General features: G+C 40.0%; 1 protein-coding gene across 1 annotated transcript; it reads left to right on the top strand.

The window, feature by feature from the left end:
* The first annotated feature begins 11,696 nt into the window (after positions 1 to 11,696).
* On the top strand, positions 11,697 to 12,738 carry LOC147902386 (uncharacterized). The gene has a single exon (XM_087373800.1). It carries the CDS (start codon positions 11,816 to 11,818, stop codon positions 12,464 to 12,466), a length of 651 nt encoding a protein of 216 aa, XP_087229926.1. The 5' UTR covers positions 11,697 to 11,815; the 3' UTR covers positions 12,467 to 12,738.
* Positions 12,739 to 15,177: the final 2,439 nt, after the last annotated feature.

Genomic DNA, 15,177 nt, shown 5'->3' with positions numbered 1-15,177 from the left:
TTCTGTATAGCTATCAGTAACTCTGTGCCTGGTGGAGTACTGATGTTTGATGATGTTGTGGGTAGCTTGTTGGTGGCTGAGGAGATTAGACAAAAGTATATGGATGGAAACAAGCAGGATGCAGCCTTAGATGTGCAAAGGGGTAGATCACAATTTAGGGGGAAGTCCCAAGAAAGAGGGAAGTCTCGTAGTAACAAATCCAGGGCATGGAACATTGAGTGTTACCATTGTGGCAAGAAGGGCCACATGAAAAAGGATTGCTACAAGCTGAAAAGAGAGCAAAAGGATAAGAAAAAGAATGCAAATTGGGGTGCAAATAAGAAGGAAGAGAGTCCAAGGGAGGACAAAGGAAAAATGAAGATCGAGCAGATCAATATAGTCACTCTGATAATAGTGACATTGACATTCTCTTCATGTCTAGTTTACATGCAGACTTGCTTACCACTTTAGATGATACATATGCCTAGGATTGGATTTTAGATTCTGGTGCTTCATTCCATGTTACTCGCCATAGGGAATGGTTCTCCACATATGACAGTGGAAAGAAGTAACTATGCATGTGACATAGTGGGAGCAGGTGACATAAAGTTTCTTTTGCAAATGGGTCTGCATTTGTTTTGAAAAATGTGAGACATGCGCCTAACCTGACCAAGAGTCTTATTTCAATGGGTCAACTAGATGATGCTGGTTTTTAGACTACCTTTGGTTTTCAGAGTTGGAAAATTCAGAAGGGCTCTATGGTTTTGAGGTGCCAAGTATGGGAGTCAAGACATTGTATCCCTTATATGTATTAGGGGTGTTTGATCATGTTGTTGCAATAACCGAGCAACCAAGTACTTCTTTGTGGCATTGCTAGTTGGGGCACATGAGCCAGAATGGAATGAAACTCTTATGCCGTTTGGGTTATGTACCACATTTGAGTTTTTTTTACTTTGAATTTTGTGAGCACTGTCTCTATGGGAAGCAGAGTAAATCAGCCCTTAGACTAAATCAACCCATAAAAGAAGGGGAAAGAAAGAGCTTGAAAAGCTTTATCTGGTGCATTCAGATGTATGTGGTCCCATGGCTACACGGTCATTAGGCGGGGCTGAATACTATGTGACATTCATTGATGATGCAACTAGGAAAGTATGGGCTTATGCTATAGCTTGGAAGAGCGATGTGTTCCAGGTTTTCAAAAAGGCTGGATTTGGTTGAAAATCAGTCAAGTAGAATGCTTAAATGCCTACGAACTGACAATGGTGGAGAGTATCTCTCTCATGACTTTCATCATTTCTGCGATACACATGGGATCAAGAGGAAGCTCACGTCCCCTCGTACTCCAGAACAAAATCCAGTTGCAGAACAGATGGACCACATCATTCAAGAGAGGTTGCAATGTATGCTTTCTAATGCAAGTCTTGCTGGTGGTTTTTGGACTGAGGCAATGAAGATTGCAATGCATGTGGTCAATAGATCACCTAGTAGGAGTTTGGATGGTGGTATTCCTGAAGAGTCACCAAGTGGCAAGAAGCCCTCTTTCTCATTTGTGTATCTTTGGGTGTGAGGCATAGGCACATGTGCCAAAAGAGCCTCGCAAGAAGCTAGATCCTAAGTCTAGGAAATGCATCTTTCTAGGTTATGGTGAAAGTGGAGAGATGGGCTATCGTCTCTGGAATCCAGAAGCAAAGAAGATCATACGAATCCATGATGTGGTCAAAATATGCATAAGACACCCATGAGGGATGTGGAAATGAGGAGAATCACTTTCTAGGATGTGAATCCACCCGCGGATGTTGATAGACAATAAGCTGTCCATGCACCAAATGTGCTGAAAATGGTGCCCCCAGGTACACAATCAAGGGCAGATGATGGTCATCTATTGGTGGAAATGATGAGCCAAATGTGGCTGATATGCAGGTGGGATATCAAGCTGAAATTCCCTTGATAAGATCAGCTAGAATGTCCAGACCGCCTAATAGATTTATTCCAGGGGCAGAATATGTGATGCTTACTGATTGCAGGGAGCCTTCTTGCTACAAAGAGGCTATGATGCACGAGGATCAGTGCAAGTGGGAGTATGCTATACAATCGGATATGAGTTCACTCATGAAGAATAAGACTTGGGAATTGGTTTCTTTACCACATGGAAAGAGAGCATTGCCATGCATATGGGTCTACAAGGTAAAGGTCACAGGTGATGATGTGGTTAAGTACAAGACCTGTTTGGTTGCTAAAGGGTTCAAGCAAGAGAAGAGTGTGGACTTTGATGATATATTCTCTCCCATTGTGAAGATGACCACACTTAGATGCATACTTGGACTTGTGGTAGTAGAGGATATGGAGCTTATGCAAATGGATTTTAAGAGAACTTTTTTGCATAAGGAAATTTACATGGTACAGCCGAAAGGATTTGAAGAAAAGGGCAAAGAACATTTGGTTTTCAAGCCGAAAAAGAGTCTCTATGGCCTTAAGCAAGCGCCTAGAGAATGGTATCAGAAGTTTAATACCTTCATTCGGTCCCACAGTTCCAGAAGAAGTGAGATTGATCAGTGCCTCTACACTAAAAGGGCTAAGGATAATAGCATGATACTCTTCGCACTTTATGTGAATGATATTGTATTGGCAAGCAAGACCACTTTTGAGCTAGATGCATTGAAGGCCAAGTTGCATGAAGCCTTTGACATGAAGGATTTGGGACCTGCAGGTCTGGTATGCGCATTACGCGTGACCAAAGTAGGAAACTCCTTTGGCTTTCATTGAAGGAGTATGTTACAAAAGTGTTGCAACGTTTCAATATGGAGGGGGGGAAGACAATAAGAACTCCATGTGAAACTGAGTCAAGAAGATAGTCCCAAATCAAATGAGGAGAGGGTATGATGGCCAAGGTTCCTTATGCATCAATGGTTGGAAATGCTATGGTAGCTACTAGACTGGACATTGCATTTGCAATGGGAGTTGTTAGTTAGTATATGGCTAATCCAAGAAAGAGGCATTAGGAGGTAGTTAAGTGCATCATGAGGTACATGAAGGGTACTAAGGAGATGTGCATCTGTTTTGGCAGAGGAGAGATGCATGTACTTGGGTACATTTCTTTGTCTACCACAGAGGCCAAGTATGTTGCAACCACAGAGGGTTGCAAGGAGGCTATATGGCTTGATCAGCTAGTGGGAGATTTGGGATATATACAAGTGTACCGACATTGCATAGTGATTCCATGAGTGCTATTCAGCTAGCACGAAATCTAGTCTTTCTTACAAAGACCAAACACATTGAGGTTAGGTACCATTTCATTAGGGAGGTACTTGAGGACAAGCGCATAGAGCTTGTCAAGGTTCATACAGATGATAACCTTACAGATATGCTAATGAAGAGTCTACCTAGTCAGCGGTTTGAGTATTGTCGTGTATTGATGGGCATTGGATAGTATGCTCACTAGTGGCTATTCTCCCTTAAAGGCACATTGGCCTTTAAGTGGGAGGTTGTGGGGGTTAAAGGCCACTATGCCTTAACCCCAGTTATGTACAATCCTCAAACACACACACACACATATATATATATGAATGATATAGAAGATTAGGGTGTTCTACACCCACCAAAAACCTTGTGGCTCTCCCTCTCTCTCACCCTCTTTTGTTCCACTTCCATTGAAAGCACTTTCATAATTCAGTTTTATAAAGTTTTGTAGTATTGCTTACATTTTGGCATATGTGCGGTTATAGATATATCAATTTAAGATTAATTATGATCTTTTAGATTTCTTATTAAGGTGTGTGAGTTTGGTGGGTTATTGGATCTTAGAGTATCAAAATGTTATGTTATATGAATCTATATGTGTGTGTATGTGTGTGTGTACATATATGTTATGTTATGTTATATATGTATACATACATATATATACATATACATACATATATATGTATGTATGTATGTATGTATGTATCTTGGTGATTTATCACTTTCACTTGTAAGGTATCTCGTGTTGATAAATTGTTGCTTTTCTCTATATATATTTTAAGTATAAATTTTTAGTTTATGAGCCCTCCTTGTATTTCCCTTGTGCTTGTCCTCTTGTCTCCTTGGACTAGTGAAACCTACTTCCTTAACTAATGGTTTTTCTTGAACATTTTGTGTAACATTTTTTACTTCTTCCTGTAGTGATTTTTACATAATCTTTACTATTTCCATCACATTCATGAGCCTGAATTATTAATCAAGGGCCTTTATATTCACTTTCCTTTAAGGCATTTCTCTTTCTTTGATTTAGTTATTAAGTTTTTAAGTGATTATTTTCTCTTTGATTCAATTGCTAATCTTTTAGGGGATTATTCTTTCTTTGATTCAAGTACTAATGTAGTATTTAGATTTTTTCATCTACTTGTATTTTACTACATTAAACCCTAAAGTTTTTTTAATGGTAACCCATTACTAGCTAACCTTACAATACCTTTTGAATTACCATTGTGAATTAATAATAAAGATGTTTTCCTTTGAATCTAAATGGATATCTATGCCCAAGGTAAAGCAATAACACACTAGGGTTAACATGCATTACATGCCTTTCCATTTTAAACTATGATGTGCGTACACCTGGTTTGATCTGGATGGTGGCAAGGTAAGTTGACCCAAACCTTGATTCTCATACTTTAGGAAGGATTCATCACTTGGACTTCTTGTATACCCTTTGGTTATGATGAACAATTATTTTCATATTCCACATGGGATGTCTTTGTTTAGAGATATTGCATGTTTAAGGACCCTTGCATTGGACTCTATGTTTTTGGATAATCTACATGTATTTCATTCCTCTAAGTATCATTTACTCATGTCCTCAGAAATATTTATTAGAATGTGGTACATGTTAGCCAAATGATTAAATTAACTATATGGTTCAATTTTTATAATAGTATTAAATTTAGACACACACTCTTATCTCCCAACTAGCCCTTGGTTGGGCTAGTACCATATAGTTAATTCTTAATCATTTGATAAAGGTTGTTGGTTAACTATGCATTGAATAACTTGTCGAACGATGTGTACTAATCTTCCATTCCTGATCTTTGCTGGGTTTTCATTTTCTTTTATCTGTTGGTACTAATTAAGTTTATTTTCTAGCAGAACCAATGGATTCCCTCATTGGTTAAACTTGGTTATGCTGCTACTTCATCCAACATCTCGGTTCCTCCTCTTGGTACACAATGCATCCTATCTTGCTTCAAAGGTCCTGACTTCCACAAAAAACTCTTGGATTTTAAAAGGCATGATGCCCTTAAGAATTGCATTCAACTTTTACTATTGCCTCCGTTAATGATTGGATCTCACTTCTTGCTCTTTCCAGGAAAGACCAATTAGATTTCCTTGAAGCTTTCAACAAATTACTTTCATTCCTTCCCGTGATTGATGCTGAAGATACTTCGAATCTTAACTTTTACTTTTCTACCTAACCTTCGATAATCAACAAGCTCTTTCTTCTCAATGGTATTCCATCTATTCCATAAGCTCTTTTCGACTTTGAGCTCTTGGACCACAATGAGAATGAGGCACTTTCTTCTTTAATACCATTTCCTCTTCATCTTCTCCTCCTCCTCAAAAAGTTATTTCTCCTACTTTCTCTAGTGGTATCTTCCTCCTCCCTCATCGACAACTTGAATTGAGCTCCATAAGATTGGAGCATCAAATTTGGGACTTTGAAGTTATCCACCATAGAGCTCCTTTCTTGATCTCTTCATTAGCTCTTTTCTGCAGTTTCTTGACTAATGTTGTCGATCATTGCAAAATGCTGTCATACAATCCAAACATCTTTTTTCCAATGACTTTTTCTTTTATATTTCTCAAATCAAGATTCCTGATGTGGATCCCTCCAAATGCTCAAGCATGGCTTTGATTGCCAGAACCAAAGGTCCCATTAATCAAGACAAGCTTTGGGAACCTATAAATTTTTGTAAACTGCTGGAATACCTAAAGACCATTTCTAAAATGCCAAAGCAAAAGATCTTATCCCAATTCTGCTTGTTCTGCTTCTATTATTTGTTTGGATCATCTGTTATGGTTTGTGTTTTAGAATTTGTCTAGCTTTCACTTCTGGGCCAACTCTGGTATATGCCTTCATTGGTTGGGTAGCCTCTTTGCCCTTGGAGATCAAAACTGCACTGTTAGTGTATTTCTAGTTTCATGATTTTATACTCGAGGCTTCTCCTAGCTATTTTTACTCTAAAAGCCCTGCTTGCCTCGACTCCTCAACACTCAGACGGCCAGCACTATTGAAACAATCCTCCTTCCATTAAAAAAACAAGGACCTCAAATGACTCGCAACTACTCCATCTACCATGAAAAGCTGTACCAAGAAACCTCCTTCCTTTCGTGGTTCAGAGGACTTTGGCGAGACCTCAAAAGCACATGAATTCAATAATGATGATGAGCAGGTAAGATTCATTACCAAAAAAGCTAATGATTTAGCCCAATAGATAGAAAAGTAAATCTAAAATATTTATTCATCTCCTTTTTGTGAATAAACTTTTTGATTTTATACTTAGCTCTCCGAAATTCTCACTATCTCTGGTCACAGAAAATGATGTAGCTGAAAATGTTAGAATATATTCATTATCCTATGGCATTGAGTAGCCAGCTAAGCTCACTTTCCCTATCTCATGGATACGTATAAAGCACACAAAAAGACATTTAGATGGCTGACTAATGCCCATAACTGTATGTTTACTAATATTACCAAACTTATTACTAAAATGCTTATGGCCCTTGACTCTGGAATTCAAGAATATATTGAAATGCTTCATAAAGACTTCTAGACCTTTATGCGGACTCGTACTAATGCATATTGGATTATCCATAACCAATATGATTTTTTGATTAATCTACCAGAAAGAATGTTCTCAGTGTATACTTTTGACATCATATGAAGCCATACCTCACCAAGTAATTTATAGCCTCATTGATTTCTCTCCAAAATTTTGTCAATATCCTAAGCAAAGCCAGATATCTTGGCTTCAAAAAAACCAAGAAATTGTTTGGGTATACAAAGAAAAACAAGGAGTGTAATGTCAACTTTAAGATTTTATTACTCTTAACCTTTATTTTAGACAACTATTTTACTAAACTTGGTGGGGATTTTTATGTTCAAATAAAAGGTATTCCTATGGGATAGTCATGTTCTCCACTTTGGTGCAACCTTCATCTTGCTTGGTTTGAAGTATAGTATATTCTCAAACTATCAAGACTTAAAGACATGGAGAAACTCAGGGCCTTCAATTTATGGATGATTTAATTTCTATTAATAATAAGTTTATTTTGGATTGTTTCTCTCATAATAAACCCTTTGATCATGCAGATCCACTATGTATTTACCCTTTGGAAATTATTACCATCAAGCCCACTTATGACATTTATTTGAACACTTCCATAACACTTTTAAGACCTTTTATTGGGTGCTATGAAACTCATAGCTTTTGGAAAAAAGATAAACTCCCATGTACTAATGTTTGATTTATTCATGCACCTAGCAATAGACCTAAAAGTATTGCATACAAGGTTTGTGTCTCACAAGTGCTACCCCTTATTTACAATGCTTCGCATGGGTCATGCGCTTATATCCATTTGTTGAGATTATTTGGTCTTTTTGAGAAAAATGGGTTTAACCTTTACTTGATCACCAAAATATCTTGCATTTCTCAAATAACTATCCAAAATCTTATTAATCTCTTTGGTGAGGAGTAAGTTCCACATGGTTGGCTTACCCCTCACCATGTGGTCTTATCCTCTCGGTTAGGGGTGATACATACACACACACACACACACACACACAATAAATTTGATTAGTAAATGTATCTCACACACGCACACACTTATTTCTTTACACACACACACACACACACACATGAATACTTCCCTATCTATGAATTATTCTTTTATGTACCCCCTTGAAATCTTCCCTTTACACTTTCTTTTTAACCACCCCACATACCAAGCCCACTAATCGTCCCATACCTCCTCTAATTCCTTCTTAACCCATGCCCTCATTCGCTCCTTACTCCACTTGTGACTTAAACTTCACTTGTGGCTAAATTGTTTTTTTTAATTATCTAAGAATCCATATGGTTGTCTATATTCCTAGGTAAAGCCATAACAAGCCGGGGAAAATAGGCATTACCTGTCTACCCAAATGTAGCTATGATGTTCTAACACCTAGTTTGTTTGGATGGTGGCAGGTAAGTGGACCCTGACCTCGGAACCTAGACTGGTTGAGGATTCGACATCTTTTTTCAATATTATGTTTGTCAAACTCAATATTATTAAAATTTCTTAATTTGATCGAAATTTGTGCAAACTCTAGTTGCATTTTTCAACTTAGATGTCTCAAATATTTTTTCCTTATATGTTTTCCTTTTAAAACTTTTTATCCAATTGATGGAATTAATTGTATGGCTCAATTATTGATGGGACTTTTTAATCTAAACACACACACACACACACACTCTCTCTCTCTCTCTCTTGCACACACATACATTCACACAAATACACTCATATACGCACACAATTACACACTACTATAGGATGCTTTTGCTCTACCAATTGATATTTACACAGCCCACATTCCCTTCTTTTGCTATATGCTAATTGGTTACTAGTGCTCACACTTACATTGACGTGTGCATGCTATGTTTAATGCAGGGTACCATCACTTTGCTTGATGAATGATTTACTGGGGGAATATACTTGAAGATGGAATACTATCAATATGATAGTTGTAAGGAGCTTTTATCTTCATCTCCACTTTGGTCTACACTTTGCAATTGTGGACTGTATTTTACAATGTTATAGATGAGTGTTGAGCTAGTTTGTCTCCTTATATCAAATCCACTGCCTCGAAATTTACATTATGGTCTTATAGTTTGTATATATGGTAATAGTAAAGCAATTAAATGCTTATGGTTGGTAAATGTGGCAATTGGATTCCTTCGTGTGTATTCGAGGCAGTCTTATTGGCATGTGTGGAGGGGATAATATTGTCAAGATAAGTATGTTTTAGGTGTTGATATGATATCGAATTAATGCTCTAGGCGGCAATCTACCTAAAAGACTGGGATTTTGGATGCACTTTCATCCTCCTGGTGCTGCTGCAATGACTTCTCAGTTTTTCACGTATTCCCTACTCCCTAGCTTGGTTCTCATACCCGCTATCTCAGTTTCCACGCTTCTGTTCCCTATCCTACTCATGGGGAATGCTCACATGCAGGTACCTTTCTCCTTCGCACGGTATTCTTTCTACTTATTCTAGGTCGGTTAGATGTCGTAGTCTTGGTCTACTGCACTTATTCTTTATGTCAAGTCATGCAACTGTGACTGTCGACACCTTGGTTCACAAGATTTGTTTGCTGGATGGCTCCTTTTACTTTGGTTTTACCTCTTGCTTCTCAGTCTTCGTTTGTGTGCGGCTCGTACTCCCTTGTGGTTTGTGGTGTTAACTAGGTTTGATGTGCTAGGGGGTTATGGATCTATGCAATGGACTGGTACAGATGTAGCAAGGTACACTTGGAGAACCTTTGTGTCATTCGATGGCCTGATGGACTATCAGAACACCAGCTCTAATTCCGTTTACCACACTTTGTGCGTTGTTGTGTATTCACTGCTTAGTTGTGTGAGGATTGCATGCTCACATCATGGGGTATAGCTGAGTACGTAGGGGATGTTGTCCTCATGGTGTATGTGGAGGGAACCTTCGTATCTCTTTATGCCTTAGCTGTGTACATATACACATAGTTGGTTTGATTGATCCAGGTAGTGCTTCGGGTCCGTGCATTACGATTTGCCTACTTTCAATACACCTTTGTGACTTGGCTATATGACTATCTATGCTTTGGCATCGACTGGGTACTTCCTCGTACCCCCCGTGATGTGTCCATGGTTCCAATTGGTTTTGCTCAGAGAGGTAACATAAGTAATTGTTTGCTTCAGAGTCCTTTACTTCACTCATGATGTACCCTTGGCCTTGTAGCCAGGCATCTTTGTGAATAAAGAGTCGCACTCATGTATTGAGGGCTTTAGAGATTAGTCGTCTTGCATTGATAGCCTAAAAGTTGAGGTGACTTCAACTTTATGGATTGACACCTACCTTCCCTTTGCTTTGAAGGCCTTCCTTGTTGGGTCATAAGTGTCCATGGCCTCTAGAGACACTGGTTTGTTGACAGCATAGACAGCATCGCACGTTTCCATTTCCTATAAATTTAAAACTAAGACAAGAGTTTGCTAACTAATCTATTAGGTCTCTTACCTCCTGCTCTTTAGAACCCTTTTTCTCTTTCCTACCTCTCTCTATAATTAAGTTTTAATTTATTGATTTACAATGTGTGTATATATGTAAAATGATTTAATTCATTAAAGTCATTATAGTAAACCATTATATATATCAATATAATGATTTACTATAATGATTTATAAGTTATGTTTTAATATATACATATACATAACTATCGTACTTATGCGCACATGCACACGCATGCGCGCACACACACACACGGGTGCGTGAACACACATGCAGGCACAAATGCATGCGCACGTGTACACAAACACATGAGCGAGTGTGGAGTTCGATTCCATCATGTGGATGTTCGAGCTCTGTTGTGTTAGAGTGCATTCCCACGTGTTGGTAGGGAGCTTTCAGAGCTGAAATTTTGGTTGGCAATGGTGGAATAGAACGTAGTTTTGCTTTTGTGAGTTTGGTAGTGGCTCTACGGTACTTCCATCTCTGCCCAAATAGTTCCATCATCTCACATTAGCTTTGCATTCGTTGAATTGCTCCTAAAGTTCCTCGTCCCCTATTTGCCTGCTTAACATCAACAGATTTTGCGACTTTAGCGGGCAACTTTTCCAACTCGATGCCTTTTGTTTGGCAAACCTAGAAATTTGGTCGATGAAAACCTCTTCATTGGCAATGCCCTCTTAGGGCTTGTTTCCACGGGTGATAGATGCAGTGCCAGTTGGGCCACCTAATGAGGGAGGTGGCGGGAGGGCAAATTCTGCAAAGTACGGTGGGGAGCAAGGAGTGAAGATTGGTGGCTACACATTGCAATCAGGCCAAGGAGTGAAGATTGGCTACACATTGCAATTTGGAGTTGTTTCCACGTAGGGGTGAATGCGACACCCTTGCTCCTCCTCAGCGCCACCGGTGGCGGTGGGTTGCACAACAGCCACCTGCCTTTGTTGTTCCCGCGCGTAGAATGGAGATAGAGGTAGAAGAGCAAGCGTAGAGAATTAACACAGAGACAGAGACAGAAGACGTTTGAATGGAGGGCAGGGTGAGAGTTGAGACTGCACGTTCACCTCAGGAGGACGTAGGTATGATCATTTCTCTATGCAGGTCTCACCCAGGAGGCCCTGTGGATCCAAGGAAATTCATTGGATTCATTCTGCCACAATTGGCTCAGAGTGCCATGTGAGGTTGTGGCGTGAGAACAGCACACAGGTGGCAATCTTGCAAGAAAATAACCCATTTATCCGTGAGGCGCCCTGGTGCCACTGCTGGCCCCAAGGTCAAACCTTCGCGTGAAAGGTCGGCCTCTAGAGGTGTGTTTATTAGGGCTAGGAGGCAAATCCTTGTAATTGAAGGTGTGTCTTTGTGAGCTGGTGACACGGACTCCAAATACAAATCAAAAAGAAGCAAAGGCTTTTTTTCTTGCCCCCTTCTTCTTCTTCTTCTAGTCCTTCGCTATGGCGTCCACGTTTCCCCCCCTCCCGTCCTTCTGCTTCTGCTGCTTCATTCCTTCCCTGCCCCCCCCCTCTTCCCGTTGACCTTCCTCTCCCCTCTCAGTTTCCCCCCCTTTTAGCTATGGCAGATGACCGTAAAAAAATGCTCGAGGCCCTCGTCGCTAAACGTAAAGCTGAGTCGCAGAGCTTCGATCGCTCCAAAAAGCCCAAGGCTCCTTCTTTTCCTTCCAAGCCCCCTTCCAAGAGTGTTGCGGAGAAGCCCAAGCTGAAAGCTTCCTCTTTCGCCGTCAAGAAGAAGGAGAAAGAGAGCCCCAAGAAGAAGAAACGAGTTGAAAAGTACGAAAGCGAGGGTTCTGATGAGGAGGACTTAGATGGCTATTCGTCGGAGTCGGAAGGGGACTACGAAGATGATTCAGGGGTGGAAACGGTCAAGAAATCCTCCAAGAATGTTTCGAAAGCGCTGAAAGGGAAGACACCTGCCAAGGTTGAAGCGAAGGGATCGACAGTGAAGCCTTCAGCAGGGTACGGGAAAGGGAAAGAGCTCGTCAAAGGTAAGTCTGTCGTGAAAGAGAAAGACAAGGGGAAGAAGAAGCACGCTGCTAGTAGCGACGAAGGGCTTTCAGACGAAGACGATGGCGGAGATCTTTCCGAAGATTCTAACGACGAGGTTGATGCGTCCAACATCATACCAAACAGGACTCGCAGACGGGCTAGTCAGCCTGTACAGTACGCTTTTGGAGACTTGAGCGATGACGACGATAGTGATGCGTAGCACAGATTTCATCGAGTCTTTTGCTAAGCAAAACGGACCTGCGAGGTCTCCAGCATGCCGTCATCTCTTATGTTCTTCTTGGATGCATGTGTGACTTCTTGGGTAGAGTAGGAACTAAATTCAATTCCGTTCTTAGGAGTTCAAAGATCCCAAAGGTTGCTTGAACAATCCATAGTGTTCCGAGGTGACAAGCTTATTCGGTGTCATCTGTCTGTTTGATGTAGTGCTTGTTGTCTCCTCTATCTCCTTCAAAAATGTTGACTTAAGTTTGAGCTCTGTGTACTGGTTTGTTTGTGGATGATGTGCTCTTTTCCAAGTTTTAGGAAGCTTCTTCTGTAGCTGTCAGTCTCCCGTGCCAGGTAGATTGTGGGCGACCCTTGTCCATCGGCTAATAGAGGAGTATGTGGTTTTTGGAGTTCTATGGAGCGGTGCTAAAACTCGTTACAGGGTTCTTTCAAGATTTGGGACCGTTGCTTGTACCTGTTATGCATATGGAATTTGTGGTTGTAACCTTATGGGTGATCTTTGGGGGGTCAATATATGCACTTTGCGTTTTGATTTTACTAGATGTTAGAAGGTGTGTTCAGACACGTACTTGCTGGCCAATTTACCTTCCCTCGAAGCGCACACGTAATAGAATGCCCTTCATCTGCAATCGGGAGCAGTTGTTGAAGTCGGTCGGAATCTAATATGAACCGTTCCCCTCGTTATGGCTTGTGACCTTGATGATTGTCGTAAGCTCAAAAACTAAACTTTAGATTTTGGCTCGTCTGTGAGATAAATTGTCGTATGTGGCAACTTAGGAGGTTGTTGATGAATTTATTGTTCGCAACTTTGTTGATGTTAGCTCACTTTCTCGTTTTGCTTTTTCTGGGACGAGTTTTGACGATGGATCTGGCTCAATTGCTTAAATTAAAAAGGATGTCAACAAAGCATGCGCCAACCAGCACCTCTAAAGATAGATAGGATTGGTGTTCCGAGGTGACACGCCTATTCGGTGTCATCTGTCTGTTTGATGTAGTGCTAGTCCCTTCTTTCCCGTTTCCTTTGTTCTACTTACCTTGTTGTTGTTCTATTTGCCTTGCTTACTTCATACGTGTATATCTTATAAGACCCTCTCTATTTTTGCAGTGACATTATTGTACCTTATCTGTCCTTGAAAGGCATGCTACGATTATATGTAGCAATTGCATATCTTTGATGGCCTTCTGACTTATTTCTGACTTAACCTTCTTCATCGCTGGGAACTTTGTATGGGGGCCCTTAAGATGATCGTGAAGAAGCAGTTTTCTGAACCCGTGGGTGTGGATGCCAAATTCTTATACCTTTGTCTGGGAAAGTTTCAAGATAGCTCTAGTCAGAGATAGTGCCTGTGGCATATTGTCATTATAAGGAAAGCCAATGGCAGACGGTATCAAAGCATGCTGCTAAGTATACCAGGTTTTCATAGATCCTTGCCTGGCTGGTACCCAAGTACCTGATCCTGTTGTGGAAACTTTGATTTTGATGCTTCATGTTTGGCTGATGGCTGCTGTTAACCGGGGTGAGATTCATCATGCAGCACAATCTTTGGCATCAGCAGCGAGCGTCCATTCTAGGTGCTGAGTTGATTATATCATTCCTTTTGGGGTGGATGTATGTGGCAGCTGCTACACAGGTAACCTTGTGTTACTGTGGTGAATACATGTTTATCTGCACTCCTAATCCATTAATCCTCACTTTGTAAGATACACCTCTACCTCTGCCTGAAGCCTACGAGGCTTTTCTGGTTTTAAAAAAAATACTGAGTTTTAATGAATCAGAAAATTTACGAGCCATTTACTAGTAAAAACACCCCACATGTAACATAATGATTGGTTTTTATGAAGTTTATGGGTGTACTCATTCATATTTCAATGTAGACCTTTTGTATTCAAGTTAGTATTTACAGTCCAGTTACAAATCCAGGGTCGAATGCCTGGAACTGTAACTTTGGCCTTGAGACCCTAATCTTTAAGCTAGAGTTACTATAGCCCATTGTGGGTCCAGACGAACTATTATTTCTGAATATATGTGATGGCAGCAAGTGATCTTGTTCAAGATCTTGAGATATTCTGTACATTCAGAGAACCTTTGTTCATCTTACAAGCTAGCATCCTAGTCTACAAACTACATCGACCTACCAACACGAGCTCTTCTACAAAGACTCAAGAAGGCAAGCACTAAATATATATATATATATATATATATGTACATATATATATATATATGTACATATATATATATATATATATATATGTACATATATACATATGTATGTATATATATATATATACACGTGTGTGTATATATATATATATGTATGTATATACATGTACATATGTGTATATATAGATCTACATATATGTATATATATGTGTGTGTGTGTGTACACACACACACGCACACACACATGTATATCTACATATAGACAGTGTTAGGTGGACCAAATAGCAGTGTCTGGGACATGATGTGCTAAGTGCTAAAAAAGCAGTCCAAAAGTATCTGGCTGGAGCTGGCAGTCGTCCTAATTGCGCACTTGGTTACTGGCCAGAAGTAGGTAGTCGCGGTGGCTGAGCACTTGGTTAATTGCAGTTAAACTTACAACTGGTTGTCAAATTTTTTGAATTCCTCCTCCACTTCCCTAGGTCTTTCTCTTACGTCGATTCTCATCTCTCTCCCTCTTACTGAAT

This window comes from Dipteris shenzhenensis, chromosome 4 (assembly GCF_047967505.1).
Source record: "Dipteris shenzhenensis isolate YYH24624 ecotype China chromosome 4, Dip_SZ_1.0, whole genome shotgun sequence".
NCBI lineage: Eukaryota > Viridiplantae > Streptophyta > Polypodiopsida > Gleicheniales > Dipteridaceae > Dipteris > Dipteris shenzhenensis.
The sequence above is the reverse complement of the archived record's forward strand: the minus strand, read 5'-3'. Positions and strand labels throughout refer to the sequence as shown.

Bases quoted from the DNA above. Each gene is read 5' to 3' on its own strand.
- LOC147902386 (XM_087373800.1), top strand. From the start codon at position 11,816: ATGGCAGATGACCGTAAAAAAATGCTCGAGGCCCTCGTCGCTAAACGT.